Here is a 27,906-nt window from a genome sequence, read left to right on the forward strand (position 1 = left end):
CATTTCCTCCAGTCCCACGCACCGGCTGTGGTCCTGTGGATACCTTCATCCTTCGTTTGCTCATCAGAGAAACCAGCTCAGCGACTTCATACTGGGTCACGGATTCTTTGTATCTTGGGCCCTGCAGCCTGTGAGAGCCACGGCCGCTGCCAGCTGCTGGGAGGAGGGACCATCCAGGGAGTAGGCCCTCCCTACTGGAGTGCGAAAATTGCAGCATTCCTGAGTGGCGGGGAGGTCCCTTGAGGGCGGAGAGGCGGTGGCTAAACCCCGTGCCGGCTCAGGGTGAACAGTCTGGGCTGCACTCCGCAGGATGAGGCTGCTCACCCGGGCTCTCTGCCTCTGTGAGCTGGGTGGGCAGGCCGCTTCCAGGAGGCCAGTCACTGCCCAGGGGTGTCTGGGGCCCAGGAACTCCAAGAGGCCCGGGCAGAGGTGCTGGGCTTCCGTCCAGGCTGTTGGAACCAGATCTGCTCTGTCGTCTAAACTTGGTGTCAGCGTTACAAGGTAGGATGACAGGGACACTGTGCCCTGACCCATGCTAGGCCTTGGGTGTCCAGCCCAGGCCATATGACTTAGGATTTCTTGGTAAGGGTTTGGAGTAAACAGTGGGTGCTGGGTGTTGTGAACTGCATGTTTTGTGGGATTGAGTGTGCCCCTCTGTGTGTGCATCCTCAGTGGAGACCTGGCATGTTTTTCCTCTGGGACCCCACTCAGCTTTGTTGGAGGAGGTGGGCTTTGAGAGCTTGGAATGAGCACGGAGCTCAGAGCACCCTGAGATCGGAGCAGGCTGCTGTGCTGGCAGGTCTCTGCCTGTGCTCAGGCTGCCAAAGGGGGCTGCCAAGGGAGCAGGGGCTGCAGGTGTCTACTCTCCTCACCCCTGCCCTCCACACATTGAGCTGGGCTTTTTGTTTTGTTTTTGGACTTGTGGAGGGAGACAGGGGTAGCTGTCCTCTTGTGATTGGCTAATCCTCTGGCAATGTAGTGAACTTGGGAGAAACCTCCTCCAGTGGGCGGATTCTGGTCCTTTGTACCAGCTTTATTGAGTTGTCATTCGCATCCCATTGATGTATCATCCATTGAAGTATGCAGTTCAGTGGCTTTTTGAACATCCACAGTTGGGCAGTCATTACCGCCACCAATTTAGAACATTTTCGTGACCTCTTTGAGAAAAGCTATTTCTCTCCATTCCCCCTAATCTATTTTCCTTCTCTATAGACCTCCTTGTTCTCGACATTTCATGTCACTGGAGCCAAGTGATATGGTCTTTGTGTCTGGTTTCTTTCACTCAGCACCATGTTTTCAATGTTCATCCGTATTGTCACACACGTCAGTGCTTCCTTCATAATACTCCACTTAGGGTTATGTAACCACCTTGTTTATCCATTAGTCAGCTGAGGCATGTCAGTGTCTCCAGCTGACCTTTATGCATAAATGTTCCTGTGAACACTCTTGCACATGTTTTTGTGTGGGCATATGTTTTTACGCCGGGATTCTTGGCCTCTGGAGAAGAGTTCAATCCCGGGCCAGAGATGGGGCTTGATTGCTCAGAGCTTTTGTGTAATAAAGTTTTATTAAGTATAAAGGTGATAGAGAAAGCTTCTGACATAGGCATCAGAAGGGGGCAGAAAGTACCCCCTTGCCAGTGTTAGCAGTGGAGTTATATACTCTCCAATTAGTCATTACAATGAATCAAAAGAATGTCTGGAGGTTGTGAAGACCTCAGCAGACCTGCTCCCATAATTCACATTTTAAGGTAACAGGATCAGCTAGGAGGTTTTTTCCAGAGACTGTCCTGAAGCAGGATACATTATTGTTATATAATCCTAAGGAATGTAGAGAGAAAAAAAAGTTTGTCCTTTCTGCCTCCTTTAGAATTCCAGACCCCTCTCTCCTTGGGGATCCCTAGACTTCTTATCAACCTGCCTAGGAAATGACTCTCTCAGTAGGGTAGATGGGAATGTCTTTTATGCTCCTGGCAAGTTCCTAAAACCCTTGGGAAAATGTTGGAAAACCTTGGATAGAGCATCTTTTGTATGCCAAGGAGATGACTAGTGCTTGGTGGCCCAGAGAAAGCAGTTTTAGGAAGGGGTTGGTCTTTGAAATGACTTTGGCAGTATTGGAGGGGTGGGACTTTCAGCCCCACTCAAGACCTGGGGGTTGGAGGAGAGGGCTTTGGGGGTTAAGTTAGTCACCAGAGAGTATATCAGTTCAATTCAGTCCTGTAGTCATGTCCGACTCTTTGCAACCCCATGGACTGCAGCATACCAGGCTTCCCTGTCCTTTACCAACTTCCAGAGCTTGCTCAAACTCATGTCCATCGAGTTGGTGATGCCATTCAGCCATCTCATCCTCTGTTGTCCCCTTCTCCTCCTGCCTTCAATCTTTGCCAGCATCAGGGTCTTTTCCAGTGAGTCAGTTCTTTTTATCAGGTGGCCAAGTATTGGCCATCAGTCCTTCCATTGCATATTCAGGACTGATTTCCTTTAGGATTGACTGGTTGGCTCTCCTTGCCGTCTGAGGGGCTCTCAAGAATCTTCTCCAACACCACAGTTCAAAAGCATCAATTCTTTGGCACTCAGCTTTCTTTATGGTCGAACTCTCACACCCATACGTGACAAATGGAAAAACCATAGCTTTGACTAGATAGACTTTTGTTGGCAAAGTAATGTCTCTGCCTTTTAATATGCTCTCTTAAGTTTGTCATAGCTCTTTTTCCAAGAAGCAAGCATCTTTTAATTTCATGGCTGCAGTCGCTATCTGCAGTGATTTTGGAGCTCAAGAAAGTAAAGTCTGTCACTCTTTCCATTGTTTCCCCATCTATTTGCCATGAAGTGATGGGACTGGATGCCATGATCTTCATTTTTTGAATGTTATTTTAAGCCAGCTTTTCACTGTCCTCTTTCACCTTCATCAAGAGGCTCTTTAATTCCACTTTGCTTTCTGCCATAAGGGTGGTGTCATCTGCGTATCTGAGGTTATTGATATTACTCTCGCAGTCTTGATTCCAGCTTGTGCTTCCTCCAGCCCAGCATTTTGCATTATGTACTCTGCATATGTTAAATAAGCAGGATGACAGTATACAGCCTTGACATACTCCTTTCCCAATTTTGAACCAGTTCATTGTTCCATGTCTGGTTCTAACTGTTGCTTCTTGACCTGCATACAGATTTCTTAGGAGGCAAGTCAGGTGGTCTGGTATTCCCATCTCTTGAAGAATTTTCCACAGTTTGTTGGGATCCAGACAGTCAAAGGCTTTAGCGTAGTCAGTGAAGCAGAAGTAGATGTTTTTCTGGAACTCTCTTGCTTTTTCTGTGATCCAGCAGATGTTGGCAGTTTGATCTCTGGTTCCTGTGCCTTTTCTAAATCCAGCTTGAACATCTGGAAATTCTCGGTTCACGTACTGTTGAAGCCTAACTTGGAGAATTTTGAGCATTAATTTGCCAGCTTGTGAGATGAGTGCAATCGTGGGGGAGTTTGAATATTCTTTGACATTGCCTTTCTTTAGGATTGGAATGATGACTTACTTTTTCCAGTCCTGTGGCCACTGCTATTTTCCAAATTTGCTGGCATATTGAGTGTAGCACTATCACAGGATCATCTTTTAGGATTTGAAATAGCTCAGCTGGAATTCCATCACTTCCACTAGCTTTGTTCGTAGTGATGCTTCCGAAGGCCCACCTGACTTTGCATTCCAGGATATCTGGCTCTAGGTGAGTAATCACAGCATCGTGGCTGTCTGGGTCATTAAGATCTTTTTGTGCAGTTCTGTGTATTTTTGCCACGTCTTCTTAATATATTCTGCTTCTGTTAGGTTGATACTATTTCTGTCCTTTATTGAGAGCATAGTATAGTGTTAATAGCTCAGTCTTGTCTGACTCTTTGTGACCCCATGGACTGTAGCCTGTGAGGCTCCTCTGTCCATGGGATTGTCCCCAGGCAAGAACTGGAGTGGGTTGCCTTTCTCTTCTCCAGGGGATATTCCTGACCCAGGGATGGAACCTCAGTCTCTGGCATTCCAGGAAGATTCAGTCCTAAAGGAAGTCAACCCTGAATATTCATCGGAAGGACTGATGCTGGAGCTCCAATACTTTGGCTACCGGATGTGAAGAGGCAAGTCATTGGAAAAGTTCCTAATGCTGGGAAAGATTGAAGGCAAAAGGAGAAGGGGACAGCAGAGGATGAGATGGTTAGATAGCATCACTGACTCAATGGACATGAATTTGAGCAAACTCTGGGAGATAGTAGAAGACAGAAGAGCCTGGTGTGCTGCAGTCCATGGAGTGGCAAAGAGTTGGATGTGACTTAGCAACTGAGCAACAACAGCAAACATAACCCTGAGTCCTGAGTCTTGTGAGGTGCTCCAGCGAACTCTTCAGCCTGAGGAGGGGTCACATGCTCAGTAGTGTCCAACTCTTTGCGACCCCATGGACTATAGCCCACCAGGCTCCTCTGTCCCTGGGATTTTCCAGACAAGAATAGTAGAGTGGGTTGCCATTTCCTCCTCCAGGGGATCTTCCTGATCCAGGGATCGAACTCATGTCTCCTGTGTCTCCTGCATTGGCAGGCAGATCCTTTACCACTGAGCCTTTGAGAAAGCCCTAGGAGGGGTCAGGAATGAATCCAATTGTAGTGCGCCTGGCTAATGGCCAAGAGTTGGAGAAATGGCTGGTGTGAGGAAAAACCCCACCCAATTGATGTCAGAGGTGGTATGAATGAAAACAGCTCAGCAGTCCCATTCTTGGGTTCAAGAGTTAATTACTCTGTTTAATCTTTGGAGGTGCTACCAGAATGTTTTCCACAGCAGCTGCCTCCTTCTCACTCTCACGGGCTCCATATCCTCACCAATACTTGTTATACATAGCCACCCTGGCAGGTGTACAGTGGTGGTTCACTGAGGTTTCAGTGGGGATCTCCCTGATGATTAGTGATACTCCCTTGGGCTCAGGGGTAAGGAACTTGTCTGCCATTGCAGGAGACTGAGGTTTGATCCCTGGATTGGAAGATCCCCAGGAGAAGGGAATGGCAACTCACTCCAATATTCTTGCCCAGAAGATCCTATGGACAGAGGTGCCTGGCGGGCTACAGTCCATGGGGTGGCAAAGAGTCGGACATGACTGAGCAGTCACATACACTTTTTCATGTGCTTCTCAGCCATTTGTACATTTGGAGAATTGTCTATTCAGGTCTGTTGCCTATTTTTTCAGTTGGCTTGTGTTTTTATTATTGAGTTGTAGGCGTTCCTTCTGTATTTTTTTTGGCTGTGCTGCATTGTCTGGCAGGATCTTAGTTCCTTTCCTGACCAGGAATTGAACCCGGGCCCTGGGCAGTGAAAACACAGAGTCCTAAACACTGGACTGCAGGGAGGTCCCTCCTTCTGTACTCTAGATACAGATCCCTTCTCAAGTGTATGGGTTGCAGCGGTTTTCTTCCATTCAGTGGGTTGTCTTTTCGCTTTTGATTATTATCTCTTGAAGCACAGAAGCTTTACAGTTTCGATGTTTCTCTTTGTTGTTCTCTTTGTTGTTGCTGTTGCTGCTTGTGCTTCTGTTGTCCTCTCTAAGAGGGCATTGCCAAACCCAAGTCCCAGAGCTTCTGTGTGTTTTCTCTGAAGCGTTTTATGGTTTCAGATTTTACATTAGGGCTTGGACCTCTCTCCCCTTCTTCCTCAGAGATGGTGTGAGGTAAGGGTCCAGTTCAATTCTTCTGCCTGTGGACTGAGAGAGAGGTGCTGAGTGGCCGGGTTACTGGTCAAGGTCATAGGCTGATTAGTGGTACGCTGAAACCACAAACCTCCTGACTGTTTCCCTGTGGCTTCTTCCAGCTTCTCCCAGCTTGCTTTGAACTCTGTTTTCCAGATTCGTTGATCCCTGCCAGAAATCCATGAGCCACGGTACAGGGCGTGCCCTGTGGGATGTGGTGTAGATGTTATCGTGCATCAGTTCCTTGAGAAGAGGACAGTCTGTGTGTGATCTGTGTATGAGGTCTCTGAGATCTGTGTCTCTCTGTTCCCACTCGCCTCCCTGAGCACTACCCCTGCCCCCACTGGCTTTTCTACCCCCTTGGTCCAGGTCCTCCTCTCCCCCTTCCCTGGGTTGTTCTGTGACTTTAGCCTGTCCCGTGGCAGGTGCTGGCTCTTGGTGTCTGGGCCTCCCAAGGGGACCTTCCCAGGGCCAGGCCACACAACCCAGACCCCTTGGTGCCCTGAATCTGACCCCTTCAGACCTCAGGGCACAGAGGTTCAGGTTTGTGGCAGGCCAGGGGCCAGCTGGCCTGACTGGCCGTCTAAGCCGTGTTTCAAACATTGAGAGTTGGAAGGTGAAAAGACAACCCTCAGAATGGGAGGAAATAATAGCACATGAAATCACTGACAAAGGATTAATCTCCAAAATATACAAGCAGTTCATACAGCTCAATACCAGAATACCCAACAGCTCAATCAAAAATTGGGTAGAAGATCTAAACATTTCTCCAAAGAAGACATACAAATGGCTAATAAACATATGAAAAGATGCTTAGCATCACTCATTATTGGAGAAATGCAGATCAGAATTACAGTGAGATATCACCTCACACCTGTCATGATGGCCGTCATCAAAAAAATATACAAACAATAAATGCTGGTGAGGATGTGGAGAAAAGGGAGCCCTCTTGCACTGTTGGTGGGAATGAAAATTGATACAGTCAGTGTGAAAGACTGTATGGAGAGTGCTTAAAAAACTAGGAATAGAACTACTGTATGACCCAGCAATCTGACTACTGGACATAAACTCTGAGAATACCATAACTGAAAAAGACACATGTACCCCAAAGTTCATTGCAGCACTATTTGTAATAGGTGGGGCATGGAAGCAACCTAAATGTCCCTTGATGGATGAATGGATAAAGAAGCTGTGGTACATATATACAGTGGAATATTACTCAGCCATAAAAAAGGAACACATTTAAATAAATTCTGATGAGGTAGATGAACCTAGAGCCTTTTATACAGGGTGAAATAAGTCAGAAAGAGAAAAACAAATATCGTGTCTTAACACACACATATGGAACTGATGAATTAGAAAGATGGTACTGATGAACCTATCTGCAGGGCAGCAGTGGAGATGCAGACACTTGTGGACCCAGTGTAGGAAGGAGAGGGTGGGACAGATTGAAAGAGTGACATTGAAGCATGTACATTACCATATTTAAAACAGCTAGCCAGTGGGAGTTGGCTGTGTGATGCAAGGAGTTCAAACCTGGTGTTCTGTGACAACCTGAGAGGGGTACAGTGGGGTCGGAGGTGCGAGGGAGGTTCAAGAGGGAGGGAACATAGGTATAACCTATGGCTGATTAATGTTGATGGATGGCAGAAACTAATACAATAGTGTAAAGCAGTTTTCCTCCAATTAAAAATAAAATAAAAAATAGCTGTGTTTTGGTTGTGGCCCAAAGCTTTGAAGTGCTACTTGGCATCTCCTTTCTTCCATGAAGCTCTTAACCATTCAGATATGATGGAGTTGGTCAAATACTACTTAAGTTGAGTCCTACTTGCCTCTCCTCAGTCATCTTTGTATGAATCCAGTGGTGGTTTTTTGTTTATTTTTTTAAACGGTTTTTAGCTGATGTTCATGAAGAGCAGTGAGTACCTAGAACTATGCCAATAAAGAAAGGAAATCCTATCTAAGAAGGTGCATTTATGTACCAGAGCTGTGTCATAACCATCCTTTGGGCCCTCTGCTGGAAAAGTAGAATCAAGTCTCAAATAATGCCTTTTTAATTACATCCTCTAGTATTATAGATGTAGGACAGTACTGTATCATACCTCTGTGAATGTAAAATATCTTGTACCTGCTTTATGATATGTAGTAGTGACCGTGCTTTATCAGATCTGTTTTTAATGACGTTATTCTAGAATGTTTTCTTTCCAGATGATGATTGAGAAATATAATTTAAAAAAAATGGTGCCAGGTACCACAACAGTAACAGAAATTTGCTGTTTTCTGAGGTTTTGTTTTTTACCTTTTTTTTTTTAAATGGAGTGTGCTGGATGTCTCTATAATTTTGTTCAGATGACTGCAGAACTTGGAAAAGCTGTTGCTGCTATTGATGCATAACATACTGCTATTGGTCTTTTTATATAAATAAATAAATCTATATATATATACATATATATATAATTTGAATTTTTGGAAACTTTAGCTGTGCTGTCAACTTTGGAAAAAGTATCCCAGTTGTACCGTGTTGGGTTGGCATTGTACAGAAATTAACAGCCATATTGGTCTAGAAACATTAAACATAATTTTTTCCATTTGTACAGGGGTAACGCACTGTATTAAATATGTAAGGTCTTATCTACATGGGTTTGATTACAGAAACTAATAAAGTATTCTCTAAATAATGAGTGTAAAAAAAAAATAAATAAATAAATAAAATAAAAAATAGGAAAAGAGATGGAAAAAAAACAAAACAAGCAAACCAAAAAAGAAACCTTGAGAGTTGGGAAGCTGCAGGTGGTGAAGTGTCAGAGAAGTCGGAAGATCGGAGGCAGCTGTCAGACTGGGAGTGGATGTGTCCAGGAGAGAGAACTTCCTTCAGAGACTAACTGTCCCTCCTCCTGGCTGTGCTGGGAGCAGAGCATCCCACCAGCTATGGGGTTGCAGCCCTATGCCCTGGAGGCAGCACCCACGTCCTGAGTTGACACTTTGTTCCCATCTGCTCCCTGCGTCCTACGTGCTTACTTGCTTAGCTCTCAGCCCCAGCGGACGTAGGAATCACCCTTGCTTTACCGATGGGGAAACTGAGGGCAGGAATGACCTTGAATGACCTTGAATAGGTGAGCACAATGGGCATTGGATGCCTCATCGCCTGCCCTAACCTGCCCTGACCAGGCTAGATGCTGCTAAAGCGTGGAACTGGTCAATGGAGACAGCCCTGACCTGCCAGCTGGCCTGGAAATGGCTGTTGCTTACTTTTGGTTTATGAGTGGGTGGGATTAAAAGGCTTGTTGTTGTTCAGTTGCCAAGTCATGTTTGGCTCTTTGCAACCCCATGGACTGCAGCACAGCCAGCTTCCCTGTCCAACCTCCTGGAGTTTGCCCAAGTTCACGTCCACTGAGTCAGTGATGCCATCCAACCATCTCATCCTCTGTCGCCCCCTTCTCTGCCTTCAATCTTTCCCAGTATCAGGATCTTTTCCAATGAGTCAATTCTTCGCATCAGGTATCCAGAGTATTGGACCTTCAATTTCAGCATCAGTCCTTCCAATGAGTACTCAGGACTGATTTCCTTTAGGATTAAAAGGTTCAGGTGTGATTTATCTCCCATACTCAGCATAAGGCCGAGAGCTTCTCTGCACCTCAGGTGCCTAGAGAAAAGTGCACTTCTGGTGCCCCATAGGCCTGGCTGTTGTGCTCGCTGACCAAGTGCTTGTAAGACTGCCCTGGGGTCTGGGAAGGCTAAGTTTCCCCCCTGTAGAATTTGGTGGGTACCCGAAGGGCTCCTGGTGTGTGTGCCTGTGTGGCACCCAGGAATGGGGGCTGGGGAACACCTGAGGGTGGGGATCTGTTGCCTCAACCAGTTCTGGCCTGTCCTGGCAACATGCAGGCCACTGGACGGCGGCGGAGGTGGTGGGGAGGATTGGTGAGGGCGGGTATGGGATGGGGAGATGGGCCATGCCTCTCCACCTATTCAAAGTCTAAGCTTCAGGTTTCAGCCTCTTCTGGAGCCAACTATATATTCCATTACCTTCTGGGGGCTTAGCAGGTGGAAACCTTAGCCTTGTAACTGATCAGGACGACCTGGGGTGGGGAACATCCTTTGCAGCAAACACCACACTTTTTTGTTTGTGTTTCTTTGCTATTCTGGTGCTGTGTTCATTCAGGTGTGGCTTTGTGATATTGTGATTTATAATAAGAAATACATATTTGATCTACATCCCTGTTTCTGGCAGAGTCTAAAACCCTTGGCATTTCCTAAATGATGGGAGTGATAAAGGTGTCTTAATATTGGTAACAAACCCCTTTCAATCACACTCGAGCTTATGTTAATGAGGTGACTTTCAGAAAGTACCGTAGGGTGGAAGCCTTAGGTGATCGTAGGCTTGAAACTTCAGTCCCAGCCCCCTGACCTCCAGGGAGGGGAGAGGGGCTGCTGGGTGAACCAGTGATTGAATCAGTGACCAATGATGGGATCAATCAGGCTTTTGTTGTGAAGTCCCCATAAAAGCCCAAAAGGATGGGGTTCAGGGAGCTGGACTGGAGAACCTGTGGAGATTCAGATTTGTCGTGGAGAGCAGGTGGATGCTCTGCCTCCCACATGCTTCTGCCCTGCCTGTCTCTTCATCTGGCTGATGATGACTCATATCCTTTAATGTCCTTTGTAATAAGATGGTGATCTCATGAGTGAATGGGTCTCCTGAGTTCTGTGAGCCTCTGTAGCAAATTAATCAAACCCAAGGAGGAGTTTGGTGGAAACTGTCTATAACTGGTCTGTAACACAAACAACAGCCTGGACTTGGGATTGGTGTGCAGGGTGGTGGGTGGGGGTCTGATGCTGTCTCCAGGTTGTTCTTTTTCAGTCGCTAAGTTGTATCTGACTCTTTGCAGCTCCAGGGACTGCAGCACGCCAGGCTTCCCTGTCCTTCACTATCTCCTCGAGTCTGCTCACACTCATGTCCGTTGAGTCGGTGATGCCATCCAACATCTCATCCTCTGTTGCTCCCTTTTCCTCCTGCCCTCAATCTTTCCCAGCATCAGGGTCTTTTCCAATGAGTCAGTTCTTCTCATCTGGTGGCCAGAGTTTTGGAGCTTCAGCATCAGTCCTTCCAGTAACTATTCAGGATTGATTTTCTTTAGGATTGACTGATTTGATCTCCTTGAAGTCCAAGGGACTCTCAAGAGTCTTCTCCAACACCACAGTTCAAAAGCATCAATTCTTTGGTGCTCAGCTTTCTTTTTTGTTCAACTCTCACATCCATACATGACTACTGGAAAAGCCATAACTTAGTCTAGACGGACTTTTGTCAGCAAGGTGTTACCTCTGCTTTTTAATGTGCTGTGTAGGTTTGTCATAGCTTTTCTTCCAATGACCAAGTGTCTTTGAATTTCATGGCTGCAGTCCCATTCCACAGTGATTTTGGAGCCCAGGAAAACAAAATCTGCCGCTGTTTCCATTGTTTCCCTATCTATTTGCCATGAAGTGATGAGATCGGATGCCAAGATCTTCATTTTTTGAATGCTGAGTTTTAAGTCAGTGTTTTCACTCCTCTTTCATCCTCATCAAGAGGCTCCTTAGTTCCTCTTTGTTTTCTGCCATTAGAGTGGTGTCATCTGCATATCTGAGGTTGTTATTTCTTCCTGCAATCTTGATTCTAGCTTGTGATTCAGCAGCCTGGCATTTCACATGTTCTCTGCATAGAAGTTAAATCAGTAAGTGACAGTATACAGGCTTGGAGTACTGCTTTCACAATTTGTAATCACTCCATTGTTCCAACTGTTGCTTCTTGACTTGCATGCTGGTTTCTGACCTGTGTCCAGGCAGAGAGTCAGAATCAAGTTGACTTGTAGGACACCCAGCTGGGGTCTGAGAATTGCTTGATGGTGGGCATAACACCCCCACCCCAACCTTATCCCCATGTCATAATTGGTGACCAGAACTTCAGGCTTGTGTTTGGCACTCAGACTTGTTTTGCTTTTTTTTTGTTTGTTTGTTTGTCTGGGAAAATAATTTTGTTTGGGGGAGTGGCAGGGGTCCAGCTTCAGAACTCCTGCACTTGCTTCTTGGTGCCTCTGGCCCTGGTGACCTTGAGCATGTGGATGTTCATGGTCCAGCTCAGGAGCCACACTCACCACCATGACAGTGTTGCTGCTTGGGCATCACTCTGTGGACACTGACCCCTGAAGCAGGGGGACAGGTGCGCGCATGTTGGAACTCTAACAGCTAAATGGCTTTTGGTGCCCTGTGGTGTCTTAGGAGACCCGATCCTATTTGATTGTCATTCTGTGCTTCCTGTAATGACAGGCTGGTCCCATCTTGTCATAACAGTGGGACTCTTAGCCAGCATGGAGTTGGTCTAAGTGGCCTGAGTCATCTGAGAAGTAGTAGGAACAGCCTAACCTCTTGACTTGTGGGATCTTAGTTCCCTGACCAGGGATTGAACCTTTGGCCTTGGCAGTGAGAATGAAAAAGTGAGTGTGTTAGTCAGTTGTGTCCAACTCTTTGTGTTTAGCCCACCATGGACTGTATAGCCCGCCAGACTCCTCTGTCCATGGAATTCTCCAGGCAGGAATACTGGAGTGGGTTGCCATTCCCTTCTCCAGGGGATCTTCCTGACCCAGGAGACCCTGGGTCTCCTGCATTGCAGGTAGAATTTTTACCATTTGAGCTGCTCAAGTCCTAATTGCTGGTCTGCCAGGGAATTCCTAGTGGGAATAGTCTTATCTCAGCCATAGCGGAGATAATTTAGTGGGCTTGATTTTGCTTGTAATTGTTCCCATGTACCTACTAAGTTTTTTTTGGTTGTTAGTCAGTTGTTCAGTCATAACAGACTCTTTGCGACCCTATGGACTGTGTAGCACACTAGGCTTCCTTGTCCTTCACCATCTCCCGAAGTTTGCTCATATTCTTGTTCATTGAGTCGATAATGCCATCCAACCATTTCATTCTCTGTCACTCCCTTCTCCTCCTACCTTCAATCTTTTGAAGCATCAGGGTCTGGTCTAATGAGTCAACTCTTTGCATCAGGTGGCCAAAATATTGGAGCTTCAGCTTCAGCATCAGTTCTTCCAATGATATTCAGGGTTGATTTCCTTTAGGATTGACTGGTTTGATCTCCTTGCTGTACAAGGGACTCTCAAGAGTGTTCTCGAGCACCATAGTTTGAAAGTATCAGTTCTTTGGTGCTTAGCCTTCATTTTACTTTGTTTTTAGATAGTTTATATGGAAGAGAGTGAATTGAATTCCTAGTTTTGTAGGAAGTCTCTACAGTCTTCTACCATGCCCACGCCACGTTGTGTCCCTTCAGGGTTTAGTGGGAGCTCCTGCCGCTCTGCGTCCTCGCCAGTGTCTGGCGTTGTCACATCGGGATCTTGGCTGGTAGGGTGAGTGTGAGTGGTAGCTTGTTGTCGTTTGAGTTTGCGATTCCCTGGTGACCTGTGACACAGGCATCTTTCTCACGTGCTTATTTGCCATCTGTGTGTCTTCATTTATGAGGTGTCCCTCCAGATCTTCTGCTCGTTTTCATGCTGGATTGTTGGTTATTGGATACACGTCCTTTATCAGACACGTGGTTTATAAATATTTTCTCCTTGTCAGTGCTCGTCACTCCTCTGCTAACAGCGCCTCTGTAGGTTGTGTCCTCTGGCCAGCCCTGGAGCTCAGTGTCCCTGGCTTCTCTTAGGTCCCGGATATCCTTGAAGGCTGTCACAGCTTCAGGGAACACTCAGATCTCCATGGGCCCTCCAGGTCACAGGTGAGAAAACAGCCCAGGGGGACAGTGGCTGACTTAGGGGCACGTGGCTGGTGTGGCCGAGCCACGGCTTGAACCCTGACCGCGTCTCCTGGGCCAGCTTGCCCTTGGCATTTCCACACTGGCTTTCTGGGGGAGCCGTCTGCTGATGTGGTCTGCAGTTGATGTCTGGCAGGATGGGCTGTTCGATGCCCAGGATATTGGGCAGGGCTGGGGTTCTAGAGGCTGAGAGGGTTGCCCTTGTTCTGTCCTCAGCCCCTTCACGATCTGCTCCAGCTTCTGCATCCCCCAGACCTCCAGGACAGTGTCTTTGGAGGGCATCCTCCTCAATTCTCAAGGATGTCTGGGAGCCCCTTACACAATGAGACTGGGTGTCACCGTGTGGACCACTGGCCGTATTCTGCCTGACTCTGGGGAAGTCCTCAGGGCCTGCTGGGCTGCTCCTGGGGGCTTCACCGTGGATCCCATGGGCTGAGAGGGCTGTGATTGGTGCCTGGTGGTGCCTGGCATGCTGGCCTGGTAGGGCTCTTAGTGAGGCCATACGTGGAGCTCCAGGGCAACCTGGCCGCCTCCTTCCTACTTGTGGTCCTGAAGCTGGTGGCTGAGACACTCTTGGAAATGGACTGAATGCCAGTAAACTCTCGTAGATTCAGTGACTGAGTAGAACCCCTAGGTGTTTGCTACCAGCACGTGATTCTTCACACAGCAGCTGTTGGGGTCGGTGGTTGGGGTATTTGTTTATTTCATTATTGACATATAATTTATGTTATTGTACACATTTAAAGTGAGTGACTTGATCCATTTGGACATATGTAAACACTTGAAAAATCATCACCATCATCAAGGTCATGAGCACAGCCATCATTTTAAGAGTTTCTTCTCATCTCCTGATAATCCCACTCTCCTTCCTAGGCACCCACTGACCCACTATCCCTGTAGACTAGTTTGCATCTTCTAGAATGTTAAAGAGGAGAGTGAAAGAGGAGAGTGAAAAAGCTGGCTTAAAACTCAGCATTCAAAAAACAAAGATCATGGCTTCTGGTCTCATTACTTCATGGCAAATAGATGGTGAAACAATGGAAACAATGACATACTTTGTTTTTTGGGGCTTCAAAATCACTGCAGATGGTGACTGCAGCCATGAAATTAAGAGACACTTGCTCCTTGGAAGAAAAGGTATGACAAGCCTACACAGCATATTAAAAAGCAGACATTACTTTTCCAACAAATGTCTGTCTAGTCAAAGCTGTGGTTTTTCCAGTTGTCATGTATCGATGTGAGAGTTGGACCATAAAGAAAGCTGAGTGCTGAAGAACTGATGTTTTTGAACTGTGGTGTTGGAGAAGACTCTTGAGGGTCCCTTGGACTTCAAGGAGATCAAACCAGTCCATCCTAAAGGAAATCAGTCCTAAATAGTCATTGGAAGGACTGATGCTGAAGCTGAAGTTCCAGTACTTTGGCCACCTAATGGGAAGAACTGACTCATTGGAAAAGACCCTGATGCTGGGAAAGATTGAGGGCAGGAGGAGAAGGGGATGACAGAGGATGCGATGGTGGGATGGCATCACCGACTTGATGGACATGAATTTGAGCAAGCTCTGGAAGTTGGTGATGGCCAGGGAAGCCTGGCGTGCTGCAGCCCATGCGGTCGCAGAGAGTTGCACACGACTGAGCAACTGAACTGAATTGAGAGTGTTGTAGGAGTAGAGCCATGCAGTCAGAGCTCTTTTCTGTCCACCCTCTCCTCTTTTGCTTGGTGTGATCATTTTGAGATTCCCCTGCGTTGCTGTAAGGACCAGCATTCGTTCCTTTTATTGCCAAGTAGCATTCCCTTGCATGGGTGGATGGACCTCGGTCTGTCATCCGTTCATCTGTGGATGGGCATTTGAATCGTGTCCAGCTCTGGGCTGTTACAGGAAGCGCTGCCATGAGCAGTGGTGTGCAGGCCTCTGAGGGGACATACTCGGGGCAACACTGGATGGGATGGTAGGTGTAGGTGTAACTGTTTAAGAAACCGCTGGACTGTGTCCCCAGGTGGTTGCGCATTTAGTGTTTGTTTCCTGCTTGTTTCCGGCAGCCCCTGGGAGTCCCGGTTTCTCCACAGCCTTACCAGCACTTGGTACAGTCGGGCTTTTCCGTTTTAGCCATGCTGCAGTGTGAGAGGATCTCACGGTGGTGTTAATCTGCAGTTTCCTAATGTCTAACTGTCAAGCATAATTTCATGTTTGTGTTTGTCACCTCCGTACCTTGTTTAGCCAAGTGTCTGCTCAGGTCTTTTGCCCATTTAAAAAAATTGCAGCTTTGGTTTTCTCACCGTTGGGAGTTCTTTATGTCCCCAGAGTACATCTCTGCCCCTCCCAGCTTTCTCTGCCTTTGGAGGTGGGCTTCCGCGGGAGGAAAGTGAAAGTGTTAGTCGCTCCTTCTTTTCTGACTCAGTGCGACCCCGTGAACTGTAGCCTTCCAGGTTCCTCTGTTCATGGGGTTTTTCAGGTGAGAATACTGTAGTGGGTTGCCACTCCCTTCTCCAGGGGATCTTCCCGACTGAGGGATCGAACCTGGGTCTCTCACACTGCAGGCAGATTCTGCCATCTGAACCACCAGGGAAGCCGTGGGAGGAAACTGGCCTCCAGTTCTAGGAAAAGCCATTCAGCTCTCTGCTCATCTTCTCTCCTGGGCGCCTACCATCAGTTGGGCCAGTTGATTCTCTGAGCTCCGGGACCTTGCCTCTCAATTCCTGCCTTTCTCCTTGGTGACTCGGTGTAGCCCCTACTCTCTGGGCAGGTGTGAGGCAGGTGGGCGGAAGCATGCTGTCTTCTCCACCTTCTTCAGTTTCCAGATGACCTTGAGAGCTGAAGGACATAGTGGTTATTTCCCCACAAAGCGCACCCCAGACACAACCTCGTGGGTGTTTTCACTCCCTACCTCCCTCCCCCAGCCCCTGGAAACTGCCGGTCTACCGTCTGCGTGTCTCTAGGATTTGCCTGTTCTGGGTATTCTATATCAGTGGACTCATATACTAAATGATCTTTTGCATGACTGGCTTCTTTCACTCAGCATAACGTTTCAGAGTTCATCCACGTTTTAGTGTTGTTGAGGGAAGTAACTAATAAACAGTGTATAACAGGAATAGGAAAGAGTTTGATTTGAGCCAAACTGAGGACTGTAGCCCAGAAGCCAGCCTCTCAGATTGCTCAGATTGCTTCTCCCTGCTGCGGAGAAGCAGGGTTTTCAGCACAGTTTTCTGTCTTGTCAGAACAGAGAACATCAAGTCAAGGAGACCTTCCCTCTGGTTTCAGAAAACCACATCCCCACGTACCCAGGCCATCAGTGTGGCCTTGGCACCTGGGAAGGGAGTCTGACTGTTTAAGGAGTAATGAGCATTGGCGTCCTAGGGAGGAGGTGTTTAATCCTTATTTTTTCTTTATTTATCTGGCTTCTCTGGGTCTCAGCTGCAGCCAGCAGGATCTTCCATCTTCAGCCGCGGCATTGGAACTATTTGTTGCAGCATGTGCCATCTATTTCCCCAACCAGGGATCAAACCCAGACCCCTGGAATTGAGAGCTCAGAGTCTTAGCCATTGGACCACCAGAGAAGTCCCCACGCTTTATTCTGAACATGAACTCTCTTTACTTCCGGTCAGTGCACCCTTTCCTTTAGTAATTAGAGCAGGCACACAATGTTTGTCTGCTGGACCACAAACAGGCTTTTCTAGTCAGCATAGAATGCAGGGTAACTCATGTATAAGCCAGAATGACTTCCCCAGACTCCAACACGTGAACATTCCTTCTATCAATGTGTATCAGTACTGCATTCCTTTTTATGGTCAAATAATGGTCCATTGTGTTGATGGACCATATGTTATTTATCCGATGATGGATACCTGGGTTTCCACCTTTCGGCTATTATGAATAATGTTTCAATGAACCTTTCCAGACATCTGGTTTTGTCATTTAAAATGGTTCTGGTTAATTTAATAGAAAGGAAATAGCACCTTATGGTTGTTCAGCTTCAAAATTGTTTACTCATATAGCTAAACTGACATCAGATGGTTCTCTTTGTGGAAAGGTCTGCTCATGGCTGGAGTCCAGTGGCGGTGGAGGCATGGTTCAGCCTCCCTGACAGGACTGAGCTGCGAGGGGCGGGGTTTAGACAGTTAATTTTGCGTCATTTCTTGCAGATTTTCTCCCCTCCCTGAATTCTGTTTTTCTCTAATTAAAAAAAAAAATCTAAGTTCCAATGGGTTTAGCTTGTATCTCTCTCTAGGTTTTAAGTAGTTGATGCTGCATATCATTTAGTGGCTCATTCTCCAAATGTGAAACATGTCTTGCCTCCAACGACGCCTTGTTTCAGTCTTAATCTGTGGTTTGTCTAAAAGCACTTCTCTAGATAGCCTTGCCTCAGTTATGGATCTCAGTCCATTTCCTATGTCTCATGGTCCTGTGCTCACATCACATGCCGTGTGAATCCTCACCATGCCGTTGGTAGATGTATCATTCAGAAAGTTTTTCAGGTACAGGTTGATATCAGGATTCTCCGTTTGCTCCATTGAGGACTGTTGCATCTTTAAGCCAGTCTTGTAATGAACTTACAGCCTGGTGGGGCAAATGGTGCCTGCTTCTCTTGTTGATGTGGGGTCATAATCGTCAAGTTCCCTGCATCACCTGGTTGGTGTATAGGGGAGGTGGGGAGGGCAGTTGTTGACCTTCACAGAGCCGCGCAGACTGCCTCCCCCCACCCAGCCTTCCTTCCCGGATTGGTACCCCTGGTGTCTTCTGGTTCTGACTGTTTGGGGCCTGCCACCTTTCCTGCCTTCCTCCCGGGTAGAAACTGGGGCTTGAACCGGCTAACTTTCAACATCTCTTTCTACTCCAATTTCTTACGATTTTACAGGATTTTCAAAAGTCAAGGAGGGAGTTCCTTGGCCGCCCAGTGGTTAGGACACAGCACTTTCACTGCCGAGGGTCTAGGTTCAATCCCTGGTTGGGGAAGTAAGATTCTGCAAATCTGGTGACACAACCAAAAAACTTAAAAATAAAAAAACAAAAATTTGAACAAAAAAGGCCAGAGAACTTGCAGTATTTGGAGTGTTTGGATGGGCTTCTGGGCACCGCCCCTTATCTGGGGAGGGGGGTGCCCAGCCCGCCATGTGGAAAGGGAAGCCACGGTTGCTTAGGGAGGCAGCGATGCCCCTGTGTGGGACCGGCCAAGTCCAAAGGGCACCGCTCCAGGCCAGGGAGCCCTCTCTAAGCCCATCTGGCCGTGGCTTTGGGAGGGACCGTGGAGGCTGCGGATGCCATGCTCTTGGTCCGGCGAGCTGTGCCCCTCTCAGCCTTCCGGAGGCGTACCAACCAGGTCCAACTCAGAGGGAAGGCCAGGCTGTGAGTTGGGAGCCATGGGGAAACTGTGGGGCAGCCGGGGTGGGGGTGTCTGGGGGACCCTCGCCCGAGCGCCAGGGTGGGTGGGACTGGCAGGCCTCGGCATGTGACTCTGGAGGCCAGGGCCGGAGTGGGCATCTGGGGCCTTGGGGCCTTCTTTCTAACCTGAGATTGAGAGAGGGACTAGATCAGACCGAGCGTGTGGGGCGCCCAGAACCTCTGAGGTGGCTCATGTCCTGAGCCGCCTATGGTCCAGGGGAGGGGAAGCGGGGAGGGCTGGAGGAGGGGGGGTCCCTGCTGATCCGAGGGGACCAGGGCCCTGGGCGGGTGGGGTGGGGATGGCGTCTGTCCACTTTGCATTCCCCAGGGGCCAGCTCAGCGTCTGACATGCGTACCCGGCGTGGGACCCGGCGGTTGGCCGGAGCAGGTTGGCCCAGACCTGCCGGATAGAACCTGTTCCAGGGGCTGCGGGCAAATCTTCTGGGGAAGGTCTGCCGTCCTGGCCGGGACCTGTCAGGCTGTGTGAGTGGAGAGGCTCGTGGGAGAGGTTTTGTCCTAGACTCAGCCCTGATTCCCCTCCAGGCGGACATTGTGGGTGTGGTGGGCGGGCCCCTCACCTGCCTGCCTAGCTCCAGGTTCCAGGCATCCTGGGGTAGGCCCAGCTGAGGGTAGCCTTGCCACTTCCACCCAGGCTGGGAGCCCGCCTCCCTGTGGAACCGGGGGCTGTGGTGCTGGTCAGGCTGGGATGTTCTTAATCAGTCTGGAATGCTCTTTCTCTCTTTTGCATAAAGGTGGGACCACTAGTGCCTTTAGTGAGAATCCATCTGTATATTAGGAAGGCCCCCGGGAAGGAGGCGAGGGCACTTGGCCTCTGACAGGGGGTCTCTGTGGGCCCGAGTGGCAGGCTGCCTTTGCCAGGCCCCATCAGGGCCATGTCCTGACCTGATCTCTTAATAACAGAGTCTGCGCAGGCTAGCTGGACAGGTGCCTGGGAGCCGAGCCAGGATGACAGTTTTTATGAAGGACGCCCTTGAGCGGGTGGGTTCATTCATTCATGCCGCCCATCATGGTGCCTGGGTGACTGTGGCTCTGCAGGGATGTGTTGGGTCTGGGTGACACTCAGGACACGTCCAGCCTCCTCTCCCCTGGCTGCTGCCTCGCCTCAGCACCAGGGCCTCTCTGCCAGCTGGTCCTCTTTCCCCAGACCCAGCTGGGGGAGACAGGAGAAGCTAGTGCACCTGAGCGGTGAGGAGGAGGGTCTGTGTGGTGGGGGCAGGGGGTCAGCCAGGAGGGGGCTGAACAGCCATCTGCCTCTCTGCCAGGGTTCAACAGCCCCTACCACTCAGGGTGAGCTTGGGGGCCAGGTTTCAGATGCCAGCTCCTCTGCATCTGATGGGACCTCTCCCTCTGTCTCGTTTACTTTGGCTCATGACACCCCCTCCGCCACTCTGTCTGAGTGTCAGGAAGCTTTGGGTCCAGGCCTGGGGCTTGGCCTTAGTCCCCGGCGCTGACTGGGGAGGGCACCTGTGCCTTCTAGATCTCAGGGCAGCAGGAGCAGGAGGGCTAGATTTCCTTCTCCACTGTTGTTAAATACAAGATGAGGTTTCTATGACAACTGGCTTTCTGTAGGCTTCTCGGGCTGGTGAAGTGGCCCCTTCCTGGTTCGATTGGGCAGCCCAGGAAGCCAGGGTGCTTCCCGCCAGGCCAAGGGGTTGGGACCGTTCTTGCAGTCGGAGAGGGCGGGTGAGTCGGCTGCAGCTGGCCCCTTGCCTCTCTCTGGACCTGGGATGTCCCAGCCCACATGGCTTCCCAGCTAAACAGGTACCAACCACCAGTTGTGGGACCTCCCCCCGTGTGGGGACCCCTGTGGCAGATGGGGTCAGGTGGTAGGGGGACTAGGCCCCTGTGTGCAACAGACTGGCTGGCTTCATGCAGCCGGGGGCACCCAGGCCTGGCCCAGGTCTTGCTGACCTTGAAGGTTAGGTGGTTAACTGAATCCAGGACGGGGACTTTGGCCTCTGGATATCCACATGGGCTCCTGGCGGGGTCATATCATGGGTGCCCTGGGGAGTTGGCAGCGAGGCCTGGCACTCACCCACCTGGCTCCAGCGCCCAAGTTGCCCGCCTGGTGCTTTCCTTTCTCCTGCCAGCAGATTTCTGCGGTTGGGCCAGGCGCTGCTCAGCTTCCTGTCTGCTCTGTTCAGGGTGCTCTGGGTTTTTGGGATCGGTGGGGCTGGGTGCGTCACCTGCACTGGTTCATTCTCGTGTCCTGCTTTGGGGCCTAGGAGGGTCCCAGGGCCTCTTTGGCGGCCCAGCTGTTTCTCCCCCCTTGCCTCCTCTGGGGTCTTTCGGGGTTGAAGGAGCTTTGCTGGAACCTTCTTAGGCAGCAAATTGGAGAGAACAAGCAATACCATACAGCCTTCTGTTGGGCAGAGTCCCCCACACATAGGAAGATGGGGTGTTCATATGTGCCTGACTCTGGCCTTCAGGGCCCCATGGTGGAGGCTGCTGGGTGTGAACCAGCCCACGTGCCCTCAGCCCATGTGGTCCTCCTGGCATGTGGGTGCCCCCAGATGAGCCTGGAGCTCCTTTCTCACCAGCAGTGGCAGACCCCACCCTGTCAGTCTCCTCCCTGGCCTGCCTTCGGACTCCTGTTCAGATCCTGCTTTATGGATGCTCCCGCCACAGGCACCTTCTCAACTGCCACCTGCAGCTCCAAGGTGGGAGTGGCGCTCTGCCCAACAGTCCCTGTCCTGACTTGCCGTTGCCTCTCTGGGTTGAGCCTCATTTAGCAGGGACAGGTCCGGGGAGCTTCTGGCACAATCCGTGAGGCGTGGTTAGAGCTGGCTGCCTTGTGGGAACCCGCCTGGACCCAGCAAGCCCAGTGGTTCTGCCCATGTTTGGGTGCTGGTGAAAACCCCATGAGGACTTCATGTGTCCTGGAAATTGGCTGGACTTGGCACTGCCATCTTCTCCTTCAGACAGTTCTGCTTTCACCATTGGGTAAAGGAAACAGCCCCCTTGCCCCGCCTCCCCCAGTTCCCATGGAGCTCATGTGGAAGTGTTCAGTTTTAGCACTGAGATTTTCCTATCAGAGTCGAAGATGTTGGCCTCATGCTGCGGGGCTGTGGGCAGGGTGGGCAGGGGGCAGTCATCAGTGGGGCTGCCACCAAGGCTGCTCAGGGGCCTGGCCTGGGCTGGCCGGACTGGGGAGCAGGACCTGAGCTGGCTGTAGGCCGTGGGGGCTCAGTCCAGCCGCTCACTGCTGCCTTTTGGGGGTGGTGCTCAGGCTACCCGGGCAGGGGCCTCAGGCCACATGTTGTCTGGGTTTCTTGGTGTCACTGTAACACACGACCACACCTAGGTGGCTTAAAACACAGAAATGTGTACGTTTTCACATCTGGAGGCCGCAAGTCCCATACCAGGGGTTGGCAGGGCCACGCTCCTCTGAAAGCTCTCGGGGAAGGGCTTTTCTTTCATTATCGAGCATCCGGGCTGCAGGCAGTGCCTGTGTGTCATGTCTTGTCTTGTCGAAGCCTCACTCTGGTCTCTGCCTCCGTGTCACGTGGCCTTTTCCCCTGGTGTGTCCAGATTTCCGTCTTCTTCTAAGGACACCAGTCATGGGAACACGGCCCTGATAACAACCTCATCTTAACTTGACCACATTTGCAAACACCTTGGTTCCAAATCAGATCATGGTCACAGGTTCTGGGGTCAGGGCTTTAGCTGATCCGAATTGTGTCAGGGGACACAGTTCAACCCCATCCAGAGGCTCCGGGTGGGGTGGGGCCTGGCCCGGCCTTGGACCAGGAGGAGCAGAGGGACAGGGCCTGCCCTCAGGACACACAGATGTATGGGGAGCAGGGTGGCTCCTCCGGCCTCCCCATCATCTCTTGCCTGCAGTCCGCTCCTGGAATGGCCTCTCCCACTCTGTTCCCCTGCCTCTCTCCCGCCCACAGGAACCAGCAGAGATGGTAGCCTTGCTGCGTTGAGTTCAGAGAAGGCTTTGCTGAGCACCTTTGTTTCAGCTGTGCTTTGAATAAATTTTAAAGACTGTGGATTTATTAACATTTGACATGGTTGACATGGTTTCGTGGGGCTGGTGGGATCTTTGCTCCCCGACCTAGGATTGACCCACACTCCCTGCATTGGGAACAGAGTTTTAACCACTGGACCATCATGGAAGTTCTTTGACATGGTTTTAAATTTAGAAGACACAGAGGCTGGTTCCCCTCTTAGGGGCACTGTAAGCTTCTGGTTTCCCGGGCTGCCCCCAAGGGTGGTCTCCACCGGGCCTGCAGGTACGGTCACCCGTCTCCTGTCATTCTGAGCCTTTTCTCATCTAACAGGGCTTCTCCGAGACCCTGCCTCCCTCTTGCTTGAGGCTGTGCACTCTGTGTCATGTGGGTGTAACTTAATCTAACGAGCCCCTCATTGGCGGATTTAGGACACAGCCAGCTTTTGAACGTAAAACAGCTTTTCAGTGAGTAACCTTGAACACACTTGGTTTGGTCATGTGTGGAAACATCTGTAGGCTCAGTTCCTCTCGGTGGGATGTCTGGCTTAGAGCAGCCCATGTATCTGGAGTTTGGGTGGATGACGATAAAGCTGGGTTGCTCTCCGGAATTTTGTGTCTACTTAGGCTCCCCATTCGTCCACGAGTTGCCTTTCTTCACGGGGCAGAGGTGGCGTGTTGCCAGGACACACTGGTGCAGGCGAGGTGGAGGGAAGGTCCAGGTGGGCCCAGCCAGCAGCACTGACCTGGGCAGGTGCAACCTAGAGCCCCGAGAGGCAGTGGGAGATAGGTGAGGGAAGTTCCATATCCCTGAGGGCTTCAGAGGCCTCACTAGGGAGTTGAATCTTTTTTTCTTTCTGGTTGCCCCACGTGCCATGCGGGATCTTAGTTCCCTGACCAGGGATCGAACCCATGCCCCCTGCAGTGGATGTGCGGAGTCTCAACCACTGGACCACCAGGGAAGTCCTGGGAGTTGAATTTTTCTCCTGTAGAAGGGGCCCCGGAGGGTCTGGCGGGGCCGTGAACTCCTGCTTAAGAGAAGTGACTTTTGGGGCAGCAAGGTGAACGGTGGGCTTGGGCTGGGAGGCAAGACGTAGGCAGAGAAGCCCCTCCATCCGCAGCCCCCACTGTCTGTTGGGGGGACCACTGTCTGTTTCTGTATCTGCCGAGCTCTCCCGTCTCTGGGGTCTTCTTTGGAGATCCCAGCTCTCCTTGGAGCATCCCTCGTGCCCCACCCTCTGTCCGTGGCTCACCTACACCCTCTCCAGGATTTGACCCAGGTGTCACTGCTTCTGAAGTTCTCCCGGCGCCCAGGTGGGTGTCTGCACCATCTGAAAGTGATTGTGACTCAGGTTTGTGTGGCTTCCTTCCTGCTCTTGTGATCAGCTTAGTGTCTGCTTCAGAGGTTAGCAGGGGGGAGGCGGTGTCTGCTTCGGTCAGCCCTGGGCCAAGCCCTGGCCAGCTCATCCTGTGGTTTAGGGCAGGAGTGGCTGGATTGGAGGGGGAGGGGTGGTGAGTGACAGGGTGACAGAGTGACATCCAGATGCCACTGCTGGGAGGGCAGGGAGAGAGGAAGATGGTGGCGAGGATCTTGGGGTACGTAGGCCTGGTCACTGGAGGCAGTGTCCCTGCCACTGGCCAGCTGAGAGGACATGGGGGATGGGGGCACAGGAAGGGTTCCCTGGGCCAACGTCCACTTTTCCCTGGAGCTTCTGGGGTTCAAGGAGTGAGGGAGTTGCAGGTTGGCATGGGCAGAGGGGCAGAGAGAGGTGGAAAAGGGAATGGGGCCCACAGAGTCCCCCCCAGGATGGGCTCACGCTCACCACCTGCTCTGCCGTCCTGAGCTGGCCTGCGAGGAGGCCTTTTCAGTCAGGTGCTGCCAGTCAAATTCCAGGAGTTTTCACATTAGACTCTGGATTGCCGGCTTCTCTAGAAAACTCAGAGCTTTGGTATCTTCAACTCAAACCCCTGCACGGCCGCAGCTGGCCAGCTGTGAGCGCCAGGACGGCCCCTTCACCTTCCTGACCAGAGACCAGCGGGCAGTGCCGGGTCGCAATGTGTGTGCTCCGCTGGGCTGTCTTTGCTTCTTTTTTAATAGAGAAGAGGAAAGTGAAATACTTTCCATATCCGTGTCTTTACTAAAAATGGGAAAGCAGGAGCTCCACCGAGGGGCCCCACGTTCCCCTGGCTGCTCGCACTCCTGCCTGCCTGGAGGTGACACGCATTGTGGGAGTTCAGGGGGAACTGAGTTGAGGAAGACCCTGCCCAGCAGCTCCAGAGCTCTTTGGAGGAAGGAGGGAATGGAGACAGGGCAGGCGGGTGCAGAATCACAGCCCCAGCGGCACTGGGGTGGAGGCTGGGATGGAATCTCCGTGACGCCCTGGGGGAGGCATCTGATTTGGGGTCCCAGGGAGGGGCTGCGCGGGACCTGGGCTCTGGCCTTGTTTGCAGACCTGCAGAGCAGAGGCAGAATCAGGTCGCTGGGGAAGGTTTGCGTCTGTACCGTGCGGGTGCCAGCTGGCCTGGGAGCACTAGGACAGTCCTTGGGCAGGACCCGGGGTGACCAGGACGAGGGGGTGGGGATGGGCCTGTAGCCCAGTGCCCAGGGGCCCCTCCGGAGTTAGTGGGATTTGGTGCTGTGGGGTCCGTCCGGACCCCCAGTGTCACAGGGTGGCTCCAGGCTCTGTCCCTTGTCCTCCCCAGCCCCTCCCTCCTCGGCCCTCCCGGATGTGAGCACTTCCTCCTTGGACTTGGGGCCCACTGTTTGCTCTCCCTGGCCCTGCGCCAGGCCAGCGTGCACAGCTCCACTCTACAAAAAGGCAGAGATAAGTCGGGCTCCCCAGACACAACCCCTGGTGCTCCTGGGGAAGGCGGCGTGGTGTAGAATCGTTTCAGTCCTCCCCTGTCTGGACTCCCTCCTGGCCCTTGGGCCTATGGGTAGAGGTGGACCATCCGGTCTTTACTAAGTTGAAAACAAATGCAAAGGAAAGAGTTTGATATGGTCGTTTTATTATTTGAATTGGCTACCTCTTAAACAAAAAAAAGAGAGAGAGAGAGAGCTTAATAGTAAGCGAGAATTTTTAAAACTCAAAATGTTAAAAATATTTTTTACAACTTTTTTTATTAGAGGTTACTTTTTGAGCAATTTTTATTTTTGCTGGATCCTAGTTCCTCACAGTGGAAGCAGTCCACACCACTGGACACCACGGAAGTCCTCAAAGCAGCTGTAGTTTCACAGCAAAACGGAGAGGAAAGTGCAGAGGTTCCCCACACACCCTCTACCCCATATGCACAGCCTCGGCCTTTATCAGCACCCCCCAACAGAGAGGTACATCTGTCGCAGTCGATGAACCCACAGTGACACCTCAGTATCACACCACAGTCCACAGTTTACATTGAGGTTCACTCTAGGAGTTGTACACGCTATGGACAACTGGGTAGTGATGTGACCACCATTCCAGAATCATACAGAGTATTTTCACTGCCCTAAAAGTCTTCTGCTCTGTCTTCTTATCCCACCCCCACCCCAACCTCTGGCAGACACTGACCTTGTTTTTTTTTTTAGTATTTATTTATTCACCAGGCCTTAGTTACAACATGTGGAATCTTTTAGTTGTGGCATGTGGGATAGAACTCAGGCGCCCTGCACTGGGAACTCAGGAGTCTTAGCTACTGGGCCACCAGGGAAATCCCAACACTGACTTTTTTTTTTAATTATTTTTATTTTTGGCTGCACTGGGTCTTCAGTCCTTTGGAGGTCTGTGGCAGACTTTCTCTAGTCGCGGTGCACGGGCTTCTCAGGGCGGTGACTTCTCTTGTCGTGGAGCACAGGCTCTAGGGCGCTCAGGCTTCAGTAGCTGTGGCACAGGGGCTTAGTTGCCCTGATCGCATGTGGAATCTTCCCAGGCCAAGGATCCAACTCACCTCCCCTGCACTGGGGGCTTTCCTGGTAGCTCAGCTGGTAAAGAGACACGGGCTTGATCCATGGGTCGACAAGATCCCCTGGAGAAGGGTGTGGCAGCCCTCTCCAGTATTCTTGCCTGAAGAATCCCATGAACAGAGGAGCCTAGTGGGCTACAGTCCAGGGGGTCGCACAGAGTTGGACACAACTGAGTGACTTGGCAGCCGGTGGTTAGTGATGTTGAGTATCTTTTCATGGGCCTGTTGGCCATCAGTATGTCTTGTTTGGGAAAATGTCCGTTCCATTCCTCTGCCCAGTTTTTAATTGGATTGTTTGTTTTGCTCTTGAATTTTATGAGTTCTTTGTGTATTTTGGACATTAATGCTGTATCGGATATATGACTTGCAGATACTTTCGCCCATGTTTTCATTTTACTGATGACTTCCTTTGCTGTGCAGGAGTCTCTTAGTTTGATGTAGTCTCACTTGAGTATTTTTTTCCTTCTCTAGCCTTTGTTTTTGATGTCAAATCGAAAAAAACATCACTACGGCCTACGTCTTCTCCTAAGAGTTTTCTGGCTTTGGGTCTTATGTTCAAGTTTTTAATCTATTTTGAGTTGATTAAAAAATCTTTTAAAATGAACATTTGAGAAGCCAAATGAGGCTCCTTTCTTGTGCTCTGGGGGTTCCCCTGGCCACTGCCTGGGCGACCGTGACTGCTGCCCTTGATCCAGTGATGCAGGTGAGAAGTAGGGGTCCTGAATGCCCCCCAGGCTGAAGGGGTGACTTTGGGGGTGGGCGACAGGTCCAGACAGCCTTTGGTCTCCCCAGAAAGTGGCATTGGTGACTGTATGCTGGAGGCTGCAGCCCTCCTGTGGTTTCTGCCTGGCGTTTAGAGAAGCAGGAAGAAGTGCTGGTGAGTGTTTATGTTGCTGACTGTGTGCTAGGCTCCTTATCTGTGCCATCTTGTGATTCAGTCTTTCCCACGGTCAAGTGCGGTGGTGCTGTTGTTCCCCTTTTTGGATGAGGATGTGGAGGTGGCTGGGTTTTGGCAGCTTGCTCAGGTCACCCAGCCAGTAAGCCTGGGAGTCGGGAACCATCTCTGAGGCTGCCTGGCTTAGCCTCCACATCTGGAAGGAGCCAGACCAGGAGGGCATTGGAGTTCATGGCCCAGAG

General features: G+C 50.5%; 1 protein-coding gene across 5 annotated transcripts in view; it reads left to right on the forward strand.

The window, feature by feature from the left end:
- Positions 1-27,906, forward strand: part of ACOT7 (acyl-CoA thioesterase 7) — a 100,067-nt gene that overhangs the window by 12,487 nt on the left and 59,674 nt on the right. Inside the window, exon 1 of one of the 5 annotated variants that reach the window (XM_065936847.1) lies at positions 219-501. The exons of 3 other annotated variants lie outside the window; for them this stretch is intronic. In XM_065936847.1, the coding sequence (XP_065792919.1) occupies positions 311-501 (191 nt within the window). In that variant the 5' untranslated portion in view covers positions 219-310. Of the gene's footprint in view, positions 1-218; positions 502-3,969; positions 4,108-27,906 lie in introns of those variants that run through there. One more of the 5 variants, XM_065936849.1, reaches the window with a different exon arrangement.

Source organism: Muntiacus reevesi, chromosome 5, assembly GCF_963930625.1.
Source record: "Muntiacus reevesi chromosome 5, mMunRee1.1, whole genome shotgun sequence".
Classification (NCBI taxonomy): domain Eukaryota; kingdom Metazoa; phylum Chordata; class Mammalia; order Artiodactyla; family Cervidae; genus Muntiacus; species Muntiacus reevesi.